The sequence below is a fragment of the Delphinus delphis genome, chromosome 1 (assembly GCF_949987515.2).
Source record: "Delphinus delphis chromosome 1, mDelDel1.2, whole genome shotgun sequence".
Lineage (NCBI taxonomy): Eukaryota > Metazoa > Chordata > Mammalia > Artiodactyla > Delphinidae > Delphinus > Delphinus delphis.
Genome location: NC_082683.1, coordinates 55023485 through 55047708, shown reverse-complemented (window position 1 = coordinate 55047708; position 24224 = coordinate 55023485). Strand labels below are relative to the sequence as shown.

General features: G+C 40.2%; 1 protein-coding gene across 1 annotated transcript in view; it reads right to left on the bottom strand.

Moving 5' to 3' along the window:
• The window catches only part of CACHD1 (cache domain containing 1), a 217304-nt gene that overhangs the window by 18515 nt on the left and 174565 nt on the right, over positions 1-24224 (bottom strand). Inside the window, exons 10-23 of the mRNA XM_060005710.1 lie at positions 24064-24213; positions 23303-23426; positions 22387-22504; positions 18496-18664; positions 13653-13795; positions 12792-12973; positions 11787-11897; positions 6659-6781; positions 5409-5508; positions 5200-5316; positions 3177-3337; positions 2768-2854; positions 1766-1882; positions 478-629 (exon numbers count right to left, since the gene is read on the bottom strand). Coding sequence (XP_059861693.1) covers positions 478-629; positions 1766-1882; positions 2768-2854; positions 3177-3337; positions 5200-5316; positions 5409-5508; positions 6659-6781; positions 11787-11897; positions 12792-12973; positions 13653-13795; positions 18496-18664; positions 22387-22504; positions 23303-23426; positions 24064-24213 — 1854 coding nt within the window. The remainder of the gene's footprint in view (positions 1-477; positions 630-1765; positions 1883-2767; positions 2855-3176; positions 3338-5199; positions 5317-5408; positions 5509-6658; positions 6782-11786; positions 11898-12791; positions 12974-13652; positions 13796-18495; positions 18665-22386; positions 22505-23302; positions 23427-24063; positions 24214-24224) is intronic.

The window sequence follows — 24224 nt, the reverse complement described above, 5'->3', positions numbered from 1 at the left end:
AAGCCACCCCACTGCACTGGATAGCTCTGGCTTTTGCCGACCTCAAGGACCTAAATACTAATTTGTAGCCATAAGATTTCTGCCTTCAAAAGTTGTGAGGGAAGGTAGCAGCAGGAAAGCGATATGCACGGGTCACTCTGCCCATCACCAGCCCTGTGTTTCTGACAGCTGGGATTCACATTCACACAACCCCACAGTTCAGCTGCTCAGAAATCAGGCCTGATTTTTCTCAGAACAAGCTTTATGGGAATGAATTCCAGGCTTGCAAAATTTGGCAGGAAAGATGGCTGCTTACTCTGCACAGTATAGCTAGCCAGCTTTGAAAGTAATTATTTGCCTTGGTTTTGCAACTAAAAACTACTGGCAAAGAAATCAGGGAAGTAGGGTAGAGAATTATTTTAAGATCTCTGTCCTAGTATAGAGGCAAGAAAATATGTTTTCAAGAATCAAATTATTCTGGGTTCCCCAAAAACATACCTATTGCTCCCATGTCATCAACATAGGGACTTTTGGCTCCAACGATCCCCCCGAAGCATTCTTTCTGGGGAGCACAGTAGGATTTGTCCAAGTGGGTCTTGCCATCGCTGTCTACCATGCACCATTCACAATCCAGCACACCAAAGCAGTCCCTGCCAGAAAGACAACGCTGAATATTCCAGAAAGCGGTGTCATGCAGGGGAGAGCACATGGACTTGGGCATCAGATAGCTCTCAGGGGTTCCATGACTCACTAGTGCTATAACTCCTTGAGCCTGAGTTTCCTTTCCTTATAAAAGGAGAACAGCCATAGCCTGCCACAGGAAAGCTGTCTAATGTCCCTCAACAACTTGGAGATGAGAGAAACAGAACCGCTCTCTGCGCATCAAACCATGAAGTCCACACATCATGGATTAGTGCAGGGTCACTCAGAATCATCTTAAAAGACCACATGGCCCCAAGGTTTGTTAGACTTTGGCCTCACACTCCCCAGGTATATGGTCATTAAAAAAAAAAAGAAAAAGGAAGGAAGGAAAAATTGATCAAACAAGTTGGGGAAACAGTGGATGAGTTGAACAGATTTCTTTGCTGCCAATTTCTTAGAACTTTTAACATATTGAGTGCATTCTGACACAGTGTTTCTCAAGCTTAACAGGCTTTGGGTTACTGCATAACACACCGAATTAATCTATCTGATGCCCTACCATTCCTTTGCTAAAATACATACTGAAAGTAAAACTGGCTGCCCGTTTCACCCAGTAATTTTGTTGAATCAAATGGCAGCTTGCAGTTGTTTAGTCCCAAACACCCTAGGGAGGAGGGGGAGGGAGCAGGGAGCGTGCGGCTTTCAGTTCTCAACACTCCTGTAAAGCATATCTGCTTTCTAAGAAAGAATTGATGAGCTTCAATGTATCACACATAGAGCTGGGTTCTGTTTCTAGAACCCACGAGTTCCTGCCCCCTTGCCCTTGCTTCTTCATGCCATTTCCTCTCTTACTCCTCTTATTTCAAGAATAACTTTCCCATCCACAGATGAGGCTACTAAGGTATGGTACATGTGCCAAATAGCTGTAACAAGTGGAAACCAGATAACATTAAACCTGGTAGATAAAGGGCATATCAAAATCAGTTCTGGACCTGAAAAACTGGTACATCTTTTTAAAACATCAAGAATGGGGATGATAAATACCATCTGGACAGCTCAAGGAGGCTGTCGGTCCCTATTCTTTACTAGGTTCTGCTCCTGCAGCTATGATGTTGACGTGAAACCAGCACCGGGCACTGCTTACCCACTCTCCATCCTCTGACTGCACCTGCTGTTGACACACTGGTGAAGAGCCTCCTGCAGGCCAGGGTCAATGGCCGTGTACGTCACTGGCTCCTGGTGGACTTCACAGCTTGGGTTTCTACGTAGGAGCAAGCCTGAAGGTTAGGACCAAGACCATCCATATTCCAAACTCATCATGCCCTTGGCCCCTGACAGTGTCAAACAGATCTGGGTTTGAATGCTGGCTTTGCCACTTAGCTCTATGAAACCTTGGGCCAATCTGGCCTGAAAATCTGTCACTGAGATATATAATGCTATATTATGGGTGAGCATCTGTGTGTGTGAAATGTTCCTACATGTTTATCAAAGGGTTAATTTGAAAACTAAGTGACAGGGCCTCCCTGGTGGCGCAGTGGTTAAGAATCTGCCTGCCAATGCAGGGGACATGGGTTCGAGCCCTGGTGCGGGAAGACCCCACATGCCACGGAGCAACTAAGCCCATGTGCCACAACTACTGAGCCTGCACTCTAGAGCCCTTGAGCCACAACTCCTGAAGCCTGGGCGCCTAGAGCCCATGCTCTGCAACAAGAGAAGCCACTGCAATGAGAAGCCCACGCACCGAAATGAAGAGTAGCCCCCGCTCGCTGCAACTAGAGAAAGCCCACATGCTGCAACGAAGACCCAACGTAGTCAAAAATAAATAAAGTAAAAAAAAAAAAGAAAGAAAGAAAGAAAACTAAGTGACTTATTGGACATACAGTATCTGACACATGTTAGGCACTTAGTTAATGCTTGTAACAGTCTCATATTTTTTGTAAGTAGCACATATACTCAAAAATTTTTTAGCATTTATATTCAAACCTGAAAGTGGACTTCATTTTAAGACACTATGGAGTTTGAAAACTGGCTCACTGAACAGTTCCATCATTAGAATGAACCACCTTCTTATACTTCCAACTCGAAACAAATCTATAAACAAGACTCCCATTATAAATATGCACACACACGCACATTTTAAATTTACCTGTTCTCTGCATTGGTGAGGTTGCCAGTGCACTCATTGACCTCTAGAGGGCACTCACAAGGACATTCACATTCATTTTGTTCCATTCTGAAAAGGAAAAAGAAAGTTACTATGCAGAGGGTTGATAAACTATATATTGTACATGCACTGAGGGAAATGAAATAAGGACACCATGAGCTAGTTAAAAGGGACAGTAAAAGTTATCACTGAAGGTTTAAATACAACTGACCTCAATCCATTGTTCTTTGGACAAGGATGCTACGAACAACACAGCTCTAAATGCTTTTGTAACCAGGATTTTCCTTTCCTCTAGGACACACCTGAACACTTCATGTTTATTTTGCAGTTGGCATCAGTTAAAATATTCAGTAGTGTGGTAAACAGAGAATATGACCCGTCCCATTTTTACCGGTGACAGTTGAGACAGAGCCGGTCCACCATGCTACAAGCACAGAAGGCCAGAGAGTCACACGTTTCGTTGACAATGCCGACAAATGCATTGGTTCCCGGGATCCTCGCCAGTCTGTATTTAGAACAGTGACTGCCGTGCACAAGGTTTGTCAGATCCCCCTACAGACAACAGAGTTGTCAGAAGTGACAGACAACAATGCAAAGTTTCAGCTCCACCATCCTGAAAACAACCCTTCAACCAACTGCTGAAAATACTTCAGTCCAACTAAAGCAAGCATCCTTTTCTTCGTTCTACAATAAGAAAATGTGGTAGCTGGCTTCATGAAATGTCTACAGTATTTGAAAGCCAAAGATTCTAAAGCAGCATCGTAAAGTTGAGTCTGGTCATTTTTTCTGCACGTGTCATATGTAGTAGGCCAATTATTTAAGCCCATGTTGGTTTCCACGCCAGTTATCCCTTATGTGTGCATGGTGAGGATAAGCCTAACCCTGAGAATCATGGCACTGAATCGTTTCTTAAAAGGTCTAGACGAATTCTTTACTGCCTGGAAGATGCCCGCCTTTACAATAGAAGCAATAACATAGGCTTATCAGCCTGTTAGCTCCAATAACCAGGAATGTTCCAGTTCCATTTTGGAATAACTTGGGCCATTAAGAATTTATTCTAATTCATATTCCACTAAAATTTGCATGTCTCAAAAATTTCTACTGGAATATCCCAGCTTCTCTGCTGAAGACTCAGGAAATCATTGTACAAATGACAGAAGATAACAGAGTAAGGCAGACTTTCATATGACAACCTTACCTGACAGCCTCCCTCTGATTACATGCATGTTTGTCAATGTCTCCTTTACAGAAAGGGCTCATCAGAATGGGTATGGGGGTTGAACAGAGTAATAATGACTTCCCTTGCTTTGAACACACTATCCTATTAATATATTCATTCTTAAAACTCTTCTAGTCCCCTACACAATTGTTTTTACAATCACTTTTTCTGAGACTAAGTTTAGGATTTTCATTTAACCTCTTTTTTTTTTTTTTTTTTTTGCGGTACGCGGGCCTCTCACTGTTGTGGCCTCTCCCGTTGCGGAGCGCAGGCTCAGCGGCCATGGCTCACGGGCCCAGCCGCTCCGCGGCATGTGGGATCTCCCCGGACCGGGGCACGAACCCGTGTCCCCTGCATCGGCAGGCGGACTCTCAACCACTTCCCTGGTTGGGGCGCCACCAGGGAAGCCCCAACCTCTTTTGTTTTTGACTTCAAGCTAATTTTATTTTATTTATTTAAAAAATTTTTTATTAGAGTACAGTTGATTTACAATGTTGTGTTAGTTTCAGGTGTACTAGCTCAATACATCTTTATGATTATCTTTTTAATAATACATGTAATGATTTGTGAATACATTTACTTCTTGTGAATAACTTTTTGAATGTTGGTTCTGTCATGACCCATTCTCTCTCAGCTAGGATTATTTACAAATTAATAAGTATATCCTTAAGATCTCTAACCATATCCAGGTAAATCTGTAGCATCTCAAATCACAAGAGAGTATTCTAAGCTTAAAAAAAAAAAAGGAATTATTTTTGGATGATCTACATAAGAGCTCTCATCTAAGAGGGTGGATGACCAAGAACTAACCTAATTTGGCTTTAAGAATTTAGGGAGACTGAGTAATCTCTAGAAGACAGGAAGAGAGGACCACATGGTGCCACATATATTTATACAAGAGTGTGGGAACAGACTTCAGCAGACATTTCAAAGGGCTTAGATTGGGTAAGTCTTTAAACAAACAAAACCAAAGCAAAATACCAACTGTGAACCCTTAAAACACTCACTTCTCCATTCAGGGCTTTATATCCCACAACCATCAGACTGGGGAGTTGGACTAAGGTCTGTCATGTCCTATCACTCTAATTCGCAGGCAATGAAACAGCCGGTAATAGCTAACATTCAGACACAAACCATGACTCCCTTGCAATTCCATAGCTGGATGGGAGAAGAGAGCGTTGAGGAATCAACTTACCACTAGGCTCGTGTTGAATTTATAAAACCTCTGGACCGTTCTGTCACTGAAGCTGTTGCACAGGTTCTTCTTTACAAAGTTGGGGTGGTTCAGGATGTCATTTGCTACCAGGGGCTCCTACCGAGGCCAAGCAGAACACAAGACAGGTGCCATGTGGTTAGTGAGCCGCAGCCCGGCGGAGAACTGGGCTCTAGCTTCGTGACAAATACCTTGTGGGTGATGTGCTGCTGTTCCACGGGTGCATGTCCTTTGGGGTCAATGAGGGTTGGATGTGCCACCAGGTAACCCCTGTCTTCCATTATGAAGCACCTGTGCCAAGACAATGACATTCCTCGTTCACAGAAGCTGCTGTTCTATGCTTCTGGAGAGCATCTATCTTGCTAGCCCTGACACAAATTGCATTTAGCAGGTTCTCAGTAAATATTCATGGACGAAATGAAGGAAGGCTGGCAGTCAGGTGACAGACACATTAATTCTCAAGGCGCTGGATTACCTAGCATACGGTTTAAGGCGAGAGAGTTACACCTGACTCTGAGGTCACCTACATGCTTCGTACAGAATGTGACCACCCAGACTAAGTAAGATGGGCTCGAAGATCTTTTGCAAGAATGTATAAAGTGGGACATTTTTTTCTTTTTGCTGGGGAGGGAGATTCCGAAAGAAGCAGTCTTGGGTATTTTCAGGCACAAATTATAGGTAAACCATACAATTTCCTCTTTCAATGACAAACATACCTAAAATACAACGTTCAGAGGACATGCAAAAATATATTTGATGGAAACACTAAATAAGTGAAGCTAGAACTGCTTTAATCAAGACTATATTCTGCTCTGTTTTACTTTCCATCCGTCATAACAGTTTGCTGTGAATCCTGCATTTCCCCATTAAGGGCCAATGTGAAATTCAGCAGTGATATGAAGCATGGGCTATGAGTTGGAAATAAAGGTATTTTTAAAAGTGGCCTGTATTAAATCAAGGGAATGCCCTTGCTTTGACACGCTCTTTTGAAATTCAGGTGGCAAAGACCTTTGGTTCCATGAGCCTCTTTCTGGGGAAATGTACAAAGGAACAGTCTAAGCATCTGAAAATCTCACAAAGACTTTGGTTTAATAACTAAGTTCACATCAAAAGTACTACCCAAGAGTACCCTCTGGTCTTTCTAGCACTCAAGATATGGGAAACCTCTAATTACAGACTCCTAGAGAAACAAGAGCTTTTGGAGAATTCTGTGCCACAGTTACTCTTCTTGTCAGAAGCCAAATCTGTCCATCTAAGTCATAAACAGCATGCATCTTAGAAAAATAAAAGAACAAAAACCTCCTTTATAGAACACCCAGGCAATGGACTCAGTTTCTGACACTGACTATGACAATGTGCTTGGCATTCAACTGGAGATAGCTGACATCTTTTTCTTTGTATTTTTCAGCTAGATAGGATATAGGGTCCCTGAAGGGCTCACCTTATTTTGTTGCCACCATCTTGGTTACAAACTGGTAATAAGTCCATCAGAACCTTGTAGAAGTATCGAAGCGTGAAGTCAATGCCCATCACAGCCACAGTATGCCCGGAAGACAGCTGTGTACTTCATGTGAAAATGATCAGTGAGAATAAGAGGTGTGTCTTATTTAAAGGCAAAAGCTATGTTCACTCATAAGGACATTGTCTGGTATCAGAAACACATGACTCCTGTTTTCCGCACTTTCCACCCTTGGAGAAACAATGAACTAAATGACTAGTTTAGCATAACATGGAGATTTGACAAGAGAAAAATGTAAGATTAAAGGTAGGACTTCCCAAATAAGACGAGCCCAAAACATGGGCAGCTGTGGAATAGGGCTAGTCCTAACTATAGATGGTCAGACAATGGTGGGATTATTCTTTGTCAAGAATATGGGGGTGGTGGGGGGATAGGCATCAGCTGGGAGGTTTAATGTGTGGCTGTTAGGTTCCTTCCAACAAGGAACCTCTATTTTTCCTTCAATTTTTTTTTCTAATTGAGGTATAGTTGATTTACAGTGTTGTTAATTTCTGCTGTACAGCAAAGTGATTCAGTTATACATATTTATACATACTTTCTTTAATATCCTGTTCCATTATGGTTTATCATAGGATACTGAATATAGTTCTCTGTGCTATACAGTAAGACCTTGTTGTTTATCCATCCTATATATGAAAGCTTACATCTGCTCACCTCAACCTCCCACTCCATCCCTCCCCCAAACCCCTCCCCCTTGGCAACCAGCAGTCTCTAACAATGAAACTTTAGACAAGGAGCCTGAGTGACGTCCTTAGTTATTTCCTTTATTTTAGATCATGATAAATATACAGTTATTAATCTATACATCTCATTTTATAGAGCTCTCAAAGGTTAATTAGTTTTAGGTCATACAAAACTTAGTGAAAACAACGTTTTGTTTTCTTTCTATAACACTAAAGTTGGCTGTACTCAAAACTCAGCTCACATTCTAGAACGAGACTCTACTGGTTCATAGGCCAGTTCTGTCTCCATTCTAAAGTGCTACTCTCAAAAACAGAAGCACCGAGGAAGAGAAAGTTGGGCAATACAACATGATGCTTGCTAGCTTTTTAGCTCTGGAATCAATCAGATCTGGGGTTAAAACTTGGCCTTGCTGATTTCTATCTATGTGGCTCCTGGGATGCTGCTTAACCTTTCTAAGCCTCAGTTTTCTTATCTGAAAATGGGGTTAATAATAGCTCAGAAGAAACTTCCCAAAGTAAAGTCCTCTTTGGGAAAATCAAAACTTGGGAGTGAAATTAGCTTTGCTATGTAGACAACTGGTTACTAACAACACTGATACTAACATATTAACTCAACTCACCACTCACCACCCCCATCAAAAAAAAAACACAAAACCCAAAAAACAAGAAAAAACAAACAAACAACAAGAAAAAGGGACCATGACCCATAATGAAATTTCTATCAGAGCTTTGCTGTCAAAGCTGTTTTTGGCATGGGATGGGGGAAGACCATGTTGTAGGATTGCCTTTGAGAGGTTATTGCCTCAATAAGAGCCCCTATTATTACTTAAGTAACTTAAATTCTCCCATGGAAGAACTCCAAGACTCAGTTACCTTATGGGATTTGTGCATTGTAGAAAAGAATATTTTGCTGAAGTATTAGTCAGAAGAAGTCTAAACTTCTCTTGCTGGTTCAGGAAAGAGTGACGAGTCTAACCAACAGCATCATTACGATAATAGTAACGGCTTCCATTTATGAATGTTCACAATTTATAGGCATTCTGGTAGGCATCTGAATATATCACTTCAATGATTTCTCACAGAAACCTTATGAGGCATTATTTCCAGAAAACTGAAGCTTGGGGAGATTAAGTATTCGGCTAAAGTCACACAGTGAATAACTAGTAGAAGCAGGGATTTAAACTCAGTGCCTTCAACTCCAAAGCATATATTCCTAACCAATAGGGTTTCTGCCTCCTTAGATCTGCATGGTACTCAAGAGTTTCCAAGCAATTTTAAACCATCTACTTAATTTCCTGTGAAGACATCAGAAAGGAATTATAGTTCCTATTTTATAAATGAAAAATTAGGTTTAGAATGGTTAAAAGACTTAAAGAAGATTGAGCACCTTTTATTTATGGTTTAGAGACTAAATCTGGTTCTTTCTACAATACTATAGCTGCCTCAGTGAAAAGTACAATTCAGGTTTTGTGGGACAAGTTGATTTTGTTTCTAAAATTCCCCTGTATGACTGCCATCTGCCCCTGTTGATGATAAATGTGCTGAAGTAAAAGCATCTATTATATATGGCCCATGGAAGTCTAGCATTCATATTTTCACCTGCATTTAAAAAATGTACATGGTTACTATAGCAACCCATAAAGAATACCATAGAAAAATCAAACTAAGCCTACATTTCTCAGCACAACGGTCCATGCTGTTTGCAGCGCTTTGGTGAGATTTTCACTGCCAAAGACTTGTCTAACCAGCCCCTTAATCATTGACTGTACTTCATCATCACTACCACATTATCATCCTCCAAAGAATGCATACGTAGATTCTCAGGCCACTAATAATGCTGATGAAAGAAACTGTTTAACTGATAAGTGAGCACTGAAAAACCCTGTCCTCAAGCTCTCAGCCCAACCGCTTCTGAAAACCAAGGGAGAATTAGAGTGCTTCACCAACAAGTTGAACGTTAGCTTAAGTTCCCTCTTCTGACCCATTAAAATGCAAGAAATTTAAAGCACGAATAGCGTGATAATAAAAATAACTACCATTTATTGGGGATTTGACATTGGCAAGTATAGTGCTAAGCATTTTACATGCATTATCTTTAACTTTCATTATGTTAGTTCAATTTGGGCATTGTTACCTCTGTTTTCCATATGAGGCTCATAATAATAATAAAAGTATTTAACACTTATTGAGCCCTGACCATGGGCTACACGCTGTTCTAGGAGCCTCACATATATTATTTACAGTAATCTTTAAATAATCATTTGAGATAGGCCCTAATATACTTCTTTCACAGGTGAGGAAACCAAGGCAGAAAGGAACTTGTTAATAGTCATACAAACAGTAAATGACAAATCCGCTTTTTCAGAGTGGAATCACATCTTAGGAGGAGGGCAGGTTCTCCAGTTGGCACATGAGACCAAAATCACTGGTAATCATTTGGAAAAAGTACCTCAGCAGAGCCCACCTATGAATATACCCATTAAAGCTATAGTTGCTTTGGTTGAAAACCAGAAGCGTTAATTGACTTGCATTCTAAACTATGGTGAATGAAATAGATGGCTTTAAATAATAAAAACACGCTCAGCTAAGGAAAATGTTCAAATGATCAAGTCCATGGGATTGCATATTGATTAAGGCAAGAGCAGATACTTATTCCTGAAATATACTCTCACTGAGTGACTGATGGACAGGATTTAAATGGCCATTTATAACTCTTGTTAAACTCGAATAGCTAAACTTGTGTGGGCTAAATACACTATAAACAGTAACCAAATAAGGGAATTGAACCCAGGTTTTTTCTAAGTTGAAAGCCCATCATATTTCCATCATGTGTCATTTGGGCTGACACCATAAATATTTATCAATAAATGAAATGAAAATTCTTCCACCCATCCAAATTCTAATAAAAACATGTATATGAGCATAAAAATCTGTACCTCTCTGTGACCTCCTCCCCCCGCCCAACAAAAAGAATACTGTGTAGAAGGAAAAGCTAACGGCTCTTGATAATGAGTGGCAGATGGGAGAAGCCGGGTGGAATGTCAAAGCCTAAGGAAGACACACACAGGTAGGTAGGCATTCTCTCCCTGCTCCCCCAGCAACATCTTTAAGAGCCCAATTCCGGCCATGGGCATGTCCTTGTCATCAAAGACCAAGGTGACTGCTGCCTCCTCAAAGAAACCACATTTGTTCACTTTTTCTCAATTGTTTAGAATAGATGGGAGAAATGACACGTTTTGCTATTCAGACAATAGTAGGTGTATGCCTTACAGATGGCCTGTTAATGAAAACATTGAAAAGATCTGTTCTAAAAGAATGTTTACTTGTTTATATGTGATGGAGCCAAACAGATACCATGTCCTGAAAAGAAATCACTATTTGGCTGGCAGCAGGGCCCTGCCATGGAGACACAGGTCATGATATTGAAATTCCACACAGCACTGCTTCCCAATTCTTGATTCCAACGTACTAGAGTTAGAAGAATTCTACTGAATGTCAGCCATTTGATATATAATGAGCACTGTGAAAAGCCTAAAGTTAAGCAAGAAAATCTGTCTCCCATAAATTTTAAGGCATCATTACAGATACCAGTCAAAATATGGTCTTTATTGGTTGCTAGGGAAAAACAGCGATTTGTATAATGAAGGGATTAAAACAATGTGTTTGGACTTGCCTCTCTAACCAACATTTCACTGACATTTGTAGCTTAAATACTGAAACCTCAAAAGCCTGAAATGTAAAGCACCCTAAATATATTTACAGTAATACTGACATTTTATAGCATGCTTGGAAAATCAATTTTCACAATGCTTTTTCATTCCTCAAGAGAGAGCAAGGACAAAGTAAAAACAGCAACAAAACCATAAAAACAACAACGAACCCCTATATAATTCTAAAGAGACCCAAATACAAAAGGAAACAATCTCAAGTCTTGATACATTTTTTTCTTCACTAAAACTACTCTGTTCTCGGGAAAACACTCTCTGATAATAATAATTGTCAGGCTCTTGGTGCTATTTCTTTGATTGGTTTACGGCTGGCATTTCTAGGAACTGCTTTACTGAATCTAACATCTTTCTTTTTCTTTTTCATAAGCACCCTCACGGCCACTAACAGGGCTAAGTGCTTTTGACTGCCTCAATCACACGATAATCGTGTGAGGTAAGTATTATCCGCATTTTACAGACATCAGGAGGAAGGTCAGGGTATCCAAGATGGCGCAGCTAGAGAAGATATTCAAACCCCAGCTTGCCCCACAACAAAGGTCATACTTTTGCCACTAATTCTTGGTGTCTACTATTCTATTCAGATTTTCAAAGTATCCTTAATGTGTTTAAGAAATGAGTAAAAATTAATTGAAATATTACCTGGATGAATGAATTGTATGACTGATGGTCACTACATAGCCAGCTCCTCCAACGTCTAAGTAAGGTCCAGTCAAAGAAATCAAACCTGGATTAGCTACTGCGTGGAGATACCTGATGGAGACCAAAGAAAGTCGTTACTTGAGGGTATGAACAACAACTTTGCACATTTCGAAGAAAAGTGAGCTCATAACCCTAAAAAAATATTATAAATGGTGCTTATGTTACATTCAAGTTCAAAAGGATTCCTCCCTTTTATGTCTGACGGTAGCATCAGCAACAAGGGGTCAAGAAAAATATGAAATTCTCTTTAAAAAAGATGCTGAGCTCAGTATATATGTGAGCTTTTAATAAGGTCTATAGGAGAGATGTTTTAGAGGCTAAAACAAAAATTAACAAATCAAGTGGAAACAAATACAACTGGGCACCCAGAAATGGCCCCTGGATTAAAGGTGGGGGAACAGGCAGTAAAACTAGCGGCCACTCATGAGACTCAGTTACTAAGCGGCACAATGCTAGAAATCCCGTTTTCATGCCCAGGTTGCCCTCCTGCTATACCACCTGACTAGTTTTTGCTTTTGAAAATCAGAGTCAAAATAAATCCCAGAAGTAAAAAGTGTTTTTCAGTTTACACGTGTTCATTTTTCATAGGTCACATACGAGCTGTCATTTGATGCCATCATCACACGCAGTGACGTTAAGTATACCCGCTGGGGACACACTGCATACAAGACGGGATTCAAACCACTAGGAATTGAAATGGCCAAGTATAAAGTATTTCAGTCACAAAATTTCAATGAAGAGATAAAAGCATTGTAGACAGAGGAAGCCCACAAAGCTTTTGTTAATATTACATTTAAAAAATGATTCAAAAACATATTTTCACTGTCATGAAAAGTATCTTCTTTAAATATGACTGCCTGAAGTTGCTTTCTTGTGTGTACTTATCATGTCTCTTCGGGACTGGAGGGGGGGAAACCTTTGATAATGGAAGCCCCTAAAACTCACCATTGTCTCCTAGTGGGATCAAATGCTTTGTCCATGAGGGAACCAGGATAAATTCTGAGGACGCCATTGGGCGTTGCTATGTAACGGCGGACAATGTAAGTGTTCAGGCTACTCATTTCCATTTGTGTCATCCATTCATCTGTGACGTGGCTGGTAGCCATTACTTCATTTCTGACAGAGAACTGGGAAACAAAGGAAGACATAGCAGGGATCCTTTAAGACTCACATGAAAAGAGAGAGGCCTGCTGGCAGAGCTTCCCAAAGCTCTCTTGCAGAGAAGCCAAGCCCAATTACTTTTTAAAAATCTTTCCACAGCAGATGGATACAGCCAAACTTGGTGAAACAAAAGCTTCCTGAAATATAGCCAGTGGACGTGTGATTTACTTAATTGTTCATCCTAGCTAGGCTTTCTGTGTTTAGGAGGAAAGATCCTATAATGCAGCACTAACTACACACCCAGACACACATACAAACACGTGTACACACACCCCCTAAATCTCTGCTTCTTAAACTGCGTCATATTTATCTCAACAGACAGTAGGGGCACTTTACTTCATTCCCCTGGGAAAAACGGGGCTGGAAAGTTTCACTGGTCTCTAACTCATACCCCCCTACCAAGAAAGCCCCTAGTGCATCTAAGGCCTTAAAGAGATTCTTCATCTGGCCCATAGGGCTTCTTAATCCATCAGAAGGGTCCTCGCCGGCCAGCCTCCCCTGGGCCACACACTCTGCCTTTCTGGCTCTCCAGCTGAGAGGCACAGATCCAGAGCTCGGCTTCCCACTTCAAAGGTTCCCTACCAGAACCCCCTCCCAGGCCTGTGGAGGGGTGCAGCAGAAGTGCAGCCCCGGGACAGCACTCACTTTGAGCCCCGGGTTAGCAATGAGGCGGGTGTTGTCGCTGAGATAGGCTGTGTAGTGTTCCACCATGCGCTTTGTCTCCGGCTGGCTGAGGTGCTCATAGGGGGAGGAAAAGCTGCCAGCAGACAGCATGACGGTTGGACTTTCTGAGAGAGAAGCAAACAAAGCAGGCCTGAGAACACGGAGCCTGCTTCTCAGGCCCAAACAAAAGCATGGCTAAGGCTCTGCCCATCTGTCAGCTGTGGTGGCTTAAAAGTCCTCCCTAAGGAAAGCAAAGAACTCCACACTGGAAGGAGCTGGGAAAGAAAGAAGTCAGATCCTCTCCCTGCAGGGAGCTTACAGTCCTGAGTGAACCTAAAGAGATACAAGAGCTGAGAATGACAAATAGTCAACACATCTTAGGCCTACATATAATATCCTACACTTCTTAGGGTCGAGGAGGCAGCATATGACATGGAGCCAGCATGGGCTGAGCCTGGGCTCCACCATTTCCTGGCTGTGTGATGTTGGGCAAGTTGTAATACATGTGATGTTTTTATCATCTGCAAAGTGGGGGAAATAGCAGCGCCGACCTTATAGAGTTATGGTATTATACTAGTTAATATACACAAAGCAAACGATTTAATAAATGTAAAGTATTTAGAACAGAGCTTGCACAACTCAAGTGCTTCTGTAAGTGTTAACTCTTATTGTTCATATTAGTATGATTATCGAGGAAGAAGGAAAAATGGAATAGTGGAGTTGACGCAAAAATCAACTAAAAAAATTCTTCTCACAGACGGGGACAGCCAAACATGGCATAAACAAAATCTATGGAAACGGAGTAGTTAATATACACATATTTAATTGTTGGTCTTATCTAAGAGGAAAAGCCCAGTTCTCTGTTTACGACAGAAATCCTTGCAATGAATTACATTTTGAAACGAAAACACTACATCTCTGTCTCTGAAATTTTACTCTTCAATCATATATTTTTAAAAGCATTAGAAAGCACTAGCACATGTCCTATCTCATTTAAATCTGTAGGTCCTTTTCTATTCCTTTGTTAGTTCTCACTCACAGTGTTTTGTTTCCTTGTGGCCTGGTTATCTCTGACTGGACACTGTACTTAACAAATTTGTAGGAAATGCTGAGGCTTAACAGGATGGGAATATCTTCCTCTAGAAGGGTTATTGCATCTTGTGCTGCACACCAAGATGAGGCAGGAGATGGTAAGGTGGAAACAGTTCCCAATAAGGAGACAGGATACTGGCCTAAGTGCTATACAGGGAGACTTTGGTATTCAACAAGTCCATGATGAGTGAATGCTTGAGGTTCCTTAGACAACTCAGATGACAGGAATCCCATGTCAAGGGCTGATTTAGTTCCAATTCACCTTTACCCTAAAGATATAGTCCTTTGGGACCTCTGCTAATAGCATGTATGTGTGTGTGGAAGGGAGGAGTTTCCTTGTGAGTCTTCTCCTTTTGAGAACCTTGGATTTGATTTTGGCCTCTCTTCCTAGCCCTGAGCAGCTACCTAAAGCACAATTTCAGTTGTTTCTTCTGTATTGATAAATATGTGCACAGTAAAAGCAGCTTTAAGGGTTGGCTTCCTTCTCTGTGTTCTTATATTCTCCTAGACTTTAGGTCCACTACCGATTAGGTTAGTTCTCTGATACTTTTCAAAAACTTTAAAAAAAAGTTCCATCCAGGATTTTTGGTTGAACCCAGCAGGATGGGTCAGAATTACCTAGTCTTCCTTTACCAGAAGACAATGCTTCCAGTAATGCTATGTCTCCTTTAACTTTCATATCATCATGGTATAGCTTGGGAGTTATTATTATATTCATATCAAGGAGAAGAAAGGCAGAGGCTTAAAAAAGTTAGGTTGCCTAGCAGTGAATTCATGTGTATATACTCATGGGGTCCTCCGTGCAAGGATGGGCCAGAGAGAGAGGACTGTCCTGGAACTCAAAGAGCTTAGGAACCAATTGGAGAGACAAGGATAAAGAAAAAAGAGGAAAACAACAATACTGGAACAACACAATAATATAAGAAATGTCTCAGGGACAAAAGAGTTGGGCCAGAGGAAGGGAAGGACAGACAACTTGGGGAGTGGGCCTTTCCTGTAGTGACATGGATTGAAGGAGAGAAAAAACCAATATATAGGACCCAAAGCTTTACAGTCAGGAGCTAGACACATAGCTCTAATTTACATAAGATACATAGTACTTATATACATACTTGTGTACTTAATCGCACTGGATGATATACTCTTTTAAAATTCCTCTTTGCCTCTTTGTGTACCAAGAAAGACAATGTCCCCTCCTTCAGCCCTCTTGAAGGGAGCTCTGACGTACATTTAATACCTTGCCTCAAAATCCCCATCATTAATGAAATTAGATGGAAACCACTTATTTGCCATTGTTTCCCTTATTTTCCATTCCTTTTAAAAAATATTTCAATTATCCTGCTTCATTTTCGTTACCAAATGTTACTAAACTTCCCTTGGCGACTTCTCCACACGTTGTCCTGGGGGGAGTTCTATGGCCAAAGTGAAGTTGGGTGGTACAGTGGAAAGAGCACCCATTGAAAGTCAGACACTGGCATAAGGTCTGTCTGTGTGCCCCAGGATCAGCCCACTAGTCCTATGTAAAGTATGGGAGTTGATAAAGCTCTACGTTTTCTGGGCATCTCTATGAGGCAGCACTGTCCAGCTGAAATACAATGCAATCCCCAATTGTAATATAAAATTTTCCAGTAGCCACATGAAGAAAAGTAAAACCAAAGAGGTTAAATTAATTTTACTAGTATATTTTATAGATGCCAATATATCCAAAACATTATCACTTTAACATGTAATCAATACAAAAAGTTAAGCATGTATTTTATAATTACAGTAAATCTCAACTTGGTCTAGTCACATTTTAAGTCCTCAAAAGCCACAGGTGGCTAGTGCCTACCATATTGGACAGTGTAGCTATGAGCGATTATCCAAAGGAAATAAAAAATCTAGGCTTGAGCTGTTTTCTCATCAAGAAAAACTGCTGCACTTCACTGTCTCAAATTTTAAAAGAATGACCTTGTAAATCAACTATACTTCAATAAATTTTTTTTAAAAAGAATAAAAAAATAAAAATAGTGACCTCATTTGCACCAGCAGTAGTGTAGTAGTGTTTAGCTTCTTCCCACAGTGGCTAAGGGAATCGTGCATATCTTAGCTTTCCTGTAAGCATTTTTTTTAAAGACAACTTTTTTTTTTTAAATTTTGGTTGCATTGGGCCTTCGTTGCTACATGTGGGCTTTCTCTAGCTGCGGTGAGCAGGGCCTACTCTTTGTTGCAGTGCGTGGGCTTCTCATTGCGGTGGCTTCTCTTGTTGAGGAGCACGGGCTCTAGGCTCGCGCACTTCAGTAGTCATGGCACGCGGGCTCAGTAGTTATGGCTCATGGGCTTAGTTGCTCCGCGGCATGTGGGATCTTCCCAGACCAGGGCTCGAACCCATGTCCGCTGCATTGGCAGGTGGATTCTTAACCACTGCACTACCAGGGAAGTCCTCTGTAAGCATTTCTTAAAAATATGAATTAAAGGACATACATACTCTTTTGTATAGAAACAGAAGGCACCCCCCCCCCCCACAAACCTAAATGACAACAAACAAACAATGTAAAATCCAAGTTGCCATCCCTGGCCCTCTCCAAGTTGTCCACACCACTGGAGTGTGTCACAGATGAGACCACTTAGGCTGCCTACTCTCTTGATCTCATATCCAGGCAGAAACTCTATAGGATGGAATTCAAAAGAGAAACCCAAACACAACTGCTCTCATTTGGAACCTAGAGACTGGTGACTTCTATCTTTGATCCTCTTCCCACCTGTGCCCCCTCTATTCAGTTTTCCAGTTGTCTAATGATTCTTATTCACTTTTTGAACCCTAAGTATTTTCAACAGTGAAAAAGAGAATACCTGTTTTAAAGTACTGTGACTACACTGTGACGTACTGACAACTTACACCATGGATGCCTAGTATGTGCCTTGCACATGGCAGCATGCAATAAAAGGGGCAAATCAGGCATGGGAGAAGCATGAACCACATCTCAGCCTTGCTACTTTCTGTGTTACCATGGGAAAGTTATGTATTTCAATAAATCAAACATCCTCATCTGTAATAGTTCAACTCAGATGACGAATGTAAAGTTCCGGGCACAGAACACATGTAAATTCCCTTTTGCTTCCTTTGAATTATTTGCCTATCTCCTGAGCTCTTTTCAAGCAGGGACCTGTGATAGATACAGATATGCTATCTAGACATATAGGTATGCTACCCTTAGACCCTTTACCATTTCTCCACCTCCTGCCTTGCATCCCTATATCTGTGTGCTCGCCTCTAGTGGGCCATACCTGTCACTCTCTTTGATGGACATTGTTTGAGCTGCTAAAACCTCTTTGTCCAGCACTAGCACAAAGCTGAAAGTGACTAAGGAATACAAAAGTCCAGCTCCCTTTCTTGAGTCTGGGCAAACTCTGCGATGTAATTTACACTCCAAAGCCCCTCACAGGATTAGGCTGAGGCTGGAATGTCACTTAAAATCAAACACTTGCTTGCTTTCTCCTCCTTCCTTATCCTCTTTCCTTCACTTCCTCGCTAGTTTCTTCTGAGAGTTCATCCTTAACAAATCACCAACGCACAAATCTTCATCTCAGTGTCTGATGGAGAACCTGATACCAGGCAAGGCCTCAAACTGGTTTTACATCTGCCTCCCCACACTGGCACTGCAGGTATTCAACATCTTAATTCAAACTGATATTCATGGTGAGCTGCTGTGAGGAAGACCACAAAGGAAGCTGAGAAGCGCCAGGGCTTTACCTAGCGTGGCCAGCTGTTTGAAGTGGAGGCAAGCGCTAGGCTGGCCCAGGAGGTCCAGCCGGTGGTACAGTAGCTTGCTGCTGGGGACAGTGTTGAGGTTCTTCAGTTGTTTGACAGGTATTTCCGGTTGTATCACCACAATACAGAGAATGAAGGAAGTGTCTTGCACCTGGAAAAATCAAGAAAGAAGTTCTAATACAGAAAATGAAAGTTCCAGGGGAGAGCGACTTTGCCTACATTATTTTCTGCTCTCTCTGTCTTCTACTCCACATAGAAAAACATTTGATGAGTGAAGGAAAGACATGGACATGGGGCAGTAGAAAATGGCTCTAGCAAAAGATTACATTTTCTAATTTGTATTTTCCTTTCTGATCGAGGGAAATTAATGAATGTAACAGAAAATTATGGAGCTAATGAAGGGATCAGAAAATAGTTCCTTTGAAACAGTACCTACTCCTAGTCCTCTTTTGCTTATTTAAGTTAATGGATACAAGCTGGGACACGGCATAAGAACGCAAAACTTATTTCTCTTTGGGTTTGAAATGCATTTTAAAATATACAGTTGGTTTTGAAATGACTATGTCGAGAACTGACTACTTTAAATGCCAATGATAAATCCATAACACGGTCCATCCAGAATCTGGTTTACTCATTCTATTCCCAACGAACGCTTTCTTTGCTCTTGGTTGGAGGTGACTAGGACCTCAGACTCATGAAAAGCGCAAATCCTAGAGCTCCCTTGCAAGGCTGGACTGACTTGTCCTTTCAGACAAGGAAAGGCAAGTGTGCTGTAGCTTGGCCTCATTTAAGCTCCTGTGTAGAGACAGGAGTACTTTCAAATTCACTTTGCTCCTACTAACGGATGCTTGAATAAAATTTGGTGGGAAAAGTGACCACTAATGAGTCAAAAGCCAAGTCAAACTACTTAGTTCCAGCTCCTTGACTTAAAAATACAAGAAAGCCAAACTTCTCTAAGTCCATTATATTAAGAGATGAACAGAATCTATTTAAAAGATGGTTTGTAAATAAATGAAAAGAGTGATAACCAGCTAAGTCAGAACTAAAGATGGTCAGAACCAAAGCAGCTCAAAGGATTTACTTAACGATCAAGGAGAAATTTTTTAACTAGGCAGGTTAGAGTTCAGAGTAATGTAGGATTTATGAGGATGGTTGCAGAATCTTTTTAAACACAGGGGAAATTTGCATCTTCCTGGAATTGCTTTCAAGTACCGCTGCCAAGGATATTCAATTAGATTAGCAAACTTAATCCTCTTCCTCCACCCAACAAATTAGAGAGTGACAGAGTGTTCTGAAGTGGCATTTACTACTTCCCCTCTTCCCATCTCACACAGTCATCCTTTGAGTTTGTTTCCTGTGTTGCATGTTCTAAGGAACCAAAAGGCAAAAACTTTACCAGAATGACCAGAATATAATTTTATAATTGGGTCAATTCTGTAAGAGAGAAAAAAAAAATTACCCTAAGCATCTAAAAGCAACACTTTATAAATAGTTTTTAGCTGGAAAGGAAAACAGATTTCAATACAGGTCTTCTTCCTATTGTGTTCTTAGCCGAAAAAAACAGTCTTTGCAATAAGGAACTATGTATAACATATCCAGAAGAGCTCTCCGTGACTGGGGAGTGGTTTTTTTCACTGACTGTCCATGGGATTCATGTTTTGAAGTGAACCGTGACCATGTAACACAGGAATATTGCAATACCTTCTGATGGTCAATAGCTCCTTCTGTCACAGCATGGAGCCTCATATGCTCAAAGATGGACTGGGGTTACACAGTGACAGAGTAGTAATCTCTTAATACTGCTAACGTAATCTCTCATTTTACCTTTAAATTAATTCAGTGAAAAAATCCACCGGTACCTGCTATATCTACAGATGCTAAGCAGTTTAACTTATTATTATCAACATAAACTAAATCTATTTAAATTATATTTAGTAGAAGAATTCATTTCATGCTTGAGGACAAGAAGAGTACCTATTCACCCCTCCCTCCAGTGTAACTAAAAAAAGCTTAAAAATACTTATTCTTACTCCTGGGGAACCAGGCAAGCCTTTTAAACTTCAATTTCATTATTTATTACCTCTTTAATTTTTCAATTAATAGTGATGTTCTTAACAATTTCAGAACTCTGAGAAAACTAACACTTCTACCTCAAGTGACTACATGATTATATCCATTTGGCTAAGTAGAGTAGCCAGAATTTACCTGTATGACTGAAGAAAGAACATCTTAAGATAATACTTTTTTCCAAAATGTTAACACTAGGTTTATTTACGGTACAAAGAAGGTCTTAAAATGCCTCCATTTCCTTCTTTCTCTTTTAATGCCAACAAACATTAATATAGATATTTTCCCAGGATGTAACCGTAATTGCTTTCAATCAGGATATACTGTAAGATAATAAGATAAGCAATCTCCAATTTCAAATATAAAAGTATTCTTCAATTCAGAATTCTGGTATCTGGCTCGCTCTTTCTGATGTGAAAAATTAAGCAATTAGACGTTATTTAAAAATTGTATAATTGTAAAAATAAGGGCAGATGGTGCAATCATTCTCAAAAAAATTCCTGAAAATGAGCTGACTCAGGGAGTTTCAAAATAGACTTTGACCTTTTTCAAATCTGCATTATCAGTAAAATATCAATAGAATTAGGCTTGTAAACATGTTTCTCAAATGGTTTTATTATTTTGTTTAATTTCATTTCCATTTTAGAAATTACCCTTGCCACATGATGCTTTAAAAACCAAACAGAAAGGTCAGAGGAGAGTCATGTCTGAAGGTGTGTTGGCTACTCCTAATTCCTGTCATTCCTATGCAGACACTGTACAGAGTTGTTGAATCCTCTGCTTCTACCACTAAGGTGGATGCTCTATGAGGGCAGAGGCAATATCATTCTTCTTTATTCTTCTTAGTTCATAGTCAATGTTCAACAAGCAGTTTTTAAATGAATGAATAAACAGATCCATTTGGAGTCAACAACAGGTAGAACAGCAGATATGGTCCTCCAAGAGAATCTCAAGTATGACTGCATTTTAAGTTTAATGATTAATATTTGATGATAAAAAAATCAAAGTCCACTATTCTTTTAGTCAATTACAGTATTTAGGGCCCCATAATAGCATTATTATGCTATGCTTGGAAGAGGGACTAAAGGACAAAAACATAAGTAAGATGGACAGTGTGTGTCAGATTCTATTTCTCTATGATTCTTCAAGGCCTAGTATCTGAACGAGGCTAGTGAAAGAAAGCTGAAGTGCGTGCCACAGGTATGGCTACACTGTCAATCTGCTTGTGACACGTGGGAATAATCCACATTCTAATCTAAACCTTTCTTTTCCTTGGCATCAACAGAGGACATTTATGGTTTCATATCTCCTTTTCAACTCCCAACTTCCGCAATATGAGTTGAAAATGATAAAAACAAAACTGGACACAATCTACATGTGTATTAACAGGGGACTGTTAAAAGAAATTTGACCCGTCTATGTAATGCAGTACTACAAAGCCATTAAAGTTGTGTGCACACGCACATACACACACAGAGATACGTGCCTGTGTGTGAATAATAATTTTCTGGAAAATGATCAAAGTGGTTACCTCTGAGAGACGGGAGGTAAAAGTCAGGAGGGGAAAGGGCAGAGGTCACTTTTTTATTTTTTATATGGCTTGATTTATTCATCATGAACAATGACTGGTTTTATAAACAAAAAAGGAAAAAAAAATATAAAATTTCTGTGGAATCTCTTCTTTTTTCCAATCACTTTAAAACTGATTAGTAACCTTTATCAGACCGATGTTCCCTACAATTCCCGTACGAGGAAGAACGCAGCACCCCACAGCTCCTCAGGCAAAGGAGGCTTCCTCTCACTCACCATCTTCCAGGCATAGCTAACGTTGTAGGCTTCCTTTCCAGTTTCTCTCAGCTTGTTTATGTGCCAGGACAGGGATGAGTTCACAGGGACTGCGATAATCTGGCTGCCCAGAGGGAGGCTGCGTTGGCAAACAGAATGCAATACTTCAGGTAAATGATAAAATGAAGCACTTAATTAAAGGCAGGGAAGATGCTGTGAGTCAATGACCACCTCCTGATTTTGAAAAGCAATGGAGCTCATCACTTTTGAAAGAGATAATGTGAGATTTTCAATTCTGTAAAAGCATTCTGTCAGCTCTGCACCAAAAACATTCCTTACTCTCTACCCTGCCCCCCAGTTGTAATTCTTTCCAGAGACCAACTTGTCTCAAATCACTCAGTCATTAATTTACAACCAATGAGCACAAAGACCCATTTCTCTATAGGTTACCATCTGCCAAAATAATGTATCACGGTGGGAAAAAATCCAATCTGTTCCTTATTTCAAGAGAAAACGTTGTATATGATTGTGCTGTCAACTTGGAATGGACGCTACTTTGCCAAGCTAGTTTTTGGCATGCTCTGGAGCTGGTCCTCAACTTAACCCTCTTATTTTGCCAAAATTTTTCCACTTGATATAACTGGAGCATTTTAAAAAATGAGATAAGATATATCTGATTTTACAACTAAAGGCAACATGAACATAAGAATTTGATTTACAAGACATTTCCCCCAAATAATAGTTCTGAGAGATCTTACCTGTTTTACAAAGTAAACAAAATTTTGGCTATGATCCTTATATTAAAAATTACACTTTTGATACCATTAAAATAATTTGTACACTTGTTTTATATCCTATTATGAACACTCGTATTTGACCTCAATGGATCCTATTCTCAGAGAAAAACAAAATACTACGACCCTCATCTTTTCCTTACCTTAGGATATTTTGCCGAACCAACTCAAATTTGGGGATATTTTCATAATGGATGATATCAGTATGAAGCGGGGGTTCCGATAGTAAATATGGCCTGGTAAGAGATGGGTGCATAAGGGTATACCCTGAAATAAGAAAACAAAAACGCATGCTATGAGAAACATGTCGTAGGAAGTACTGATTCTGATAAAAGTGCCCATCACAAGTTTGAAATACGGGATACTCTGGGATGGCTGCCCGACACTCAATTTCTCAGTCTGTAACTCACCAGTCCAATAAAAAACTGAACTTACTTTATGTGTTCTTGCATAAAACTCTGGAAGTGTAGCAAGACACCTTACATTATCGGACATCTGCCTCATCAAGAGTATTTTTGAGGTGCTGGTCATTTGGTTTTCGTTTCATAAAATATTCTAATCTATCACATAAACTTTAATGCCGGTAAATGTAAAGAAAACAATATAGACCAAAAAAGGATCCAAAGGATCACATTCTCTGTGTCGTTCAATCCTCAAGTCTAATTTCCTGATGTTACAAAATAACCGTTACCCATCTCTCAACACAACACAGAAACAAATGCATAATTTTTAGATTCATTCTGCCATCGTTGAGGTGTTCTATGAAATGTGAGTAGTCCTAGTCACACAGTTTTTCTACAAATACTACCATTTTCCTATTTTGTTAGTATCAGAATGTCTAGATGATTTTCTCCAAGATCCTAAAGAAATCATTCTTTCCAATGATTAGATTTTAGCAGATTACCTTTGTCATCTATGAGAAAAGTATAGGAAGCCAAAGAATCTTGGTAATACGTCACATCTTCAAGGATGTAAGCCAAGTTCACATCCACTCCTACAATTCCCAGAAGGAGGTTTCCAAAATAACAGGGTTTACTCACAGTCATTATCAAACCTGTGGGTTAA